This window comes from Pinus tabuliformis, chromosome 2_2, assembly GCF_031772625.1.
Source record: "Pinus tabuliformis cultivar Carrire ecotype Pingquan chromosome 2_2, CPIR1, whole genome shotgun sequence".
NCBI lineage: Eukaryota > Viridiplantae > Streptophyta > Pinopsida > Pinales > Pinaceae > Pinus > Pinus tabuliformis.
The window spans coordinates 983,072,033-983,074,095 of record NC_142300.1 but is presented as its reverse complement, the minus strand read 5'-3'; the positions used below and the strand labels follow the sequence as shown (position 1 = coordinate 983,074,095).

Genomic DNA, 2,063 nt, shown 5'->3' with positions numbered 1-2,063 from the left:
TTAAAACAAATTTACATAATTTACATGTTATAACTGATAGTTAATTTGTGCATTACTCTATAATGTAAATTATAGAACTTAGATCTTAAAATTAAGAGATTTTGATATTTTCATCAATCATATTAGTTATAGCACTTCCATCTTAAACTTAAGAAATTTTAAATTTTTTAATAATATAATTTGATTTTAAATAAGCAATGCAAATTTTGATGTAAACCCAAAAAGAAAATATTACTCTATTATGCAGTGTCACTTTCAGACAGCATAGGCTTAAGCCACCGCATTGGAAGGCGAGCAGAAGTAAGTGACAGTGTCACTTTCAGACAACAGAAGGTAACTTCTACATTTTGTAGCTATTTTTAAAGCATTCACCACCAGATTGGGCATTGTATCTAGAGTTGCGTTAACTCTACGAGATTATGGTTAAAAAAACTATTTTTAGACCAGATAATAGATTATATATTCTTCGACATAATGTAAATTGTCGCTGAAATTGCTTATTAGTTTTGTTCGTTCGCTGCTTGATTTAACAAGCTGTCAGGTTTTCTATTGAATCCATGGACATGGCTATGCTTTCGCTAAAGAGAAGGTTAAAAAGGAAGGTTATCACAGATACTAATACAGGTGAGTCTAGAGGTAAAGTTTGGCAACTCATTTCAGGTGGCCAGGAACTTCTGTCAGCCAACCCTGGAATTTATCAACTTCTCTTATCCACGGAAATATCTGATTCATTGGAGAATCTCATTATGAAAGACATACATCGCACTTTGCCATCACAAGAATTATTTCAAACAATAGAAGGGCCTGGACAGAGATCTCTGCATAATCTGTTGAAGGCCTATGCTGTGTATGACACAGATGTGGGGTATACACAGGGGATGAATTTCATAGCTGCCATCATTCTGCTTCACATGAAGGAGGAAGAAGCCTTTTGGGTTATGGTGGCACTGCTCAAAGGAACTGTGAATATGCCAATCCGGGGTTTGTATTTGGAAGGTTTGCCTTTGCTACAGGATTACCTGAATGAGTTTGCAATGCTGGTGAATGAGCAGCTGCCTGAACTGGGTCGGCATTTTGAGGAGCAGATGATCACACCTTACATGTATGCCAGCGGATGGTTTATGACTCTGTTTTCTGCATATTTGCCTTTTCCCTTCACTCTTAGGATCTGGGATGCATTGTTCTCTGAGGGCCTGCAAAAGACTCTTTTCAGAGTGGGCTTGGCACTGCTAAAGCACTTTGAAGATGATTTGTTGAATTTGCCTTTTGAAGAATTGTTACAGTTCCTACTGCACCTGCCTGAGGAGATCAATTTGGATCTGGATTTGCTGTTGCTGCCAATTGCTAAAGTACCCACATCGGAGAAGCGCAATTATTGGGAGGAGCAAAAACTTGCATGGAGAAGTCTGCTGTGAAATCTGAACGCTGTTAACTTAGATGATCTTTTATTTTTCAAAACCTGTCGGGCGAGTGCTTGAGCAGCCCGCCGGTTAATTTGTGCGCTCCTGCCATTGCACTGAATCTATCTTACTGTTTATATTTACCTTTAAACAAAATTCATGTCTGGTTTGCATGTATCGTGTAATATCATCACTGTATTTTTCAATTATTAAAACAAAATTAAAATGATTTCTCGTATTTAGTCTGCGTTTTCTTGGTTGGCAATTTTATGATTAAGTATATCATTATTTGTTTCCCGGAGTTTACATTGTAATCGTATGGAATAGCAAAAGAATGGAATGTCTTTTTTATTTTACATGTAGATAAACTTTATAAATATAGTTTATAATTAAAATAAATTTATAATTTTATTAAATAATTATTATAAATATAACTTTTTTTTAATTTATTATATTGGTGTTTTTATAAAAAACCAATTTAATTTTAAAATATAAATAAATATAGAGTTTAGGCTTCTGTGATCCATATCAAGTTTACAAAAGATTTTTCGGCGAAAATCACATGAAATGTCATTTGTCGACGCGTTTCGAACCAACCAGTGTGGTTCATCGTCAGGACAAGTTGAAGAACAGATCCAGCTTAGCATGCTTAAATAGCTAGAG

At 35.0% G+C, this 2,063-nt stretch overlaps 1 protein-coding gene across 1 annotated transcript; it reads left to right on the top strand.

Annotated features, from left to right (window-relative positions):
• The first annotated feature begins 557 nt into the window (after positions 1-557).
• On the top strand, positions 558-1,415 carry LOC149196596 (uncharacterized). The gene has a single exon (XM_089408363.1). It carries the CDS (start codon positions 558-560, stop codon positions 1,413-1,415), a length of 858 nt encoding a protein of 285 aa, XP_089264489.1.
• Positions 1,416-2,063: the final 648 nt, after the last annotated feature.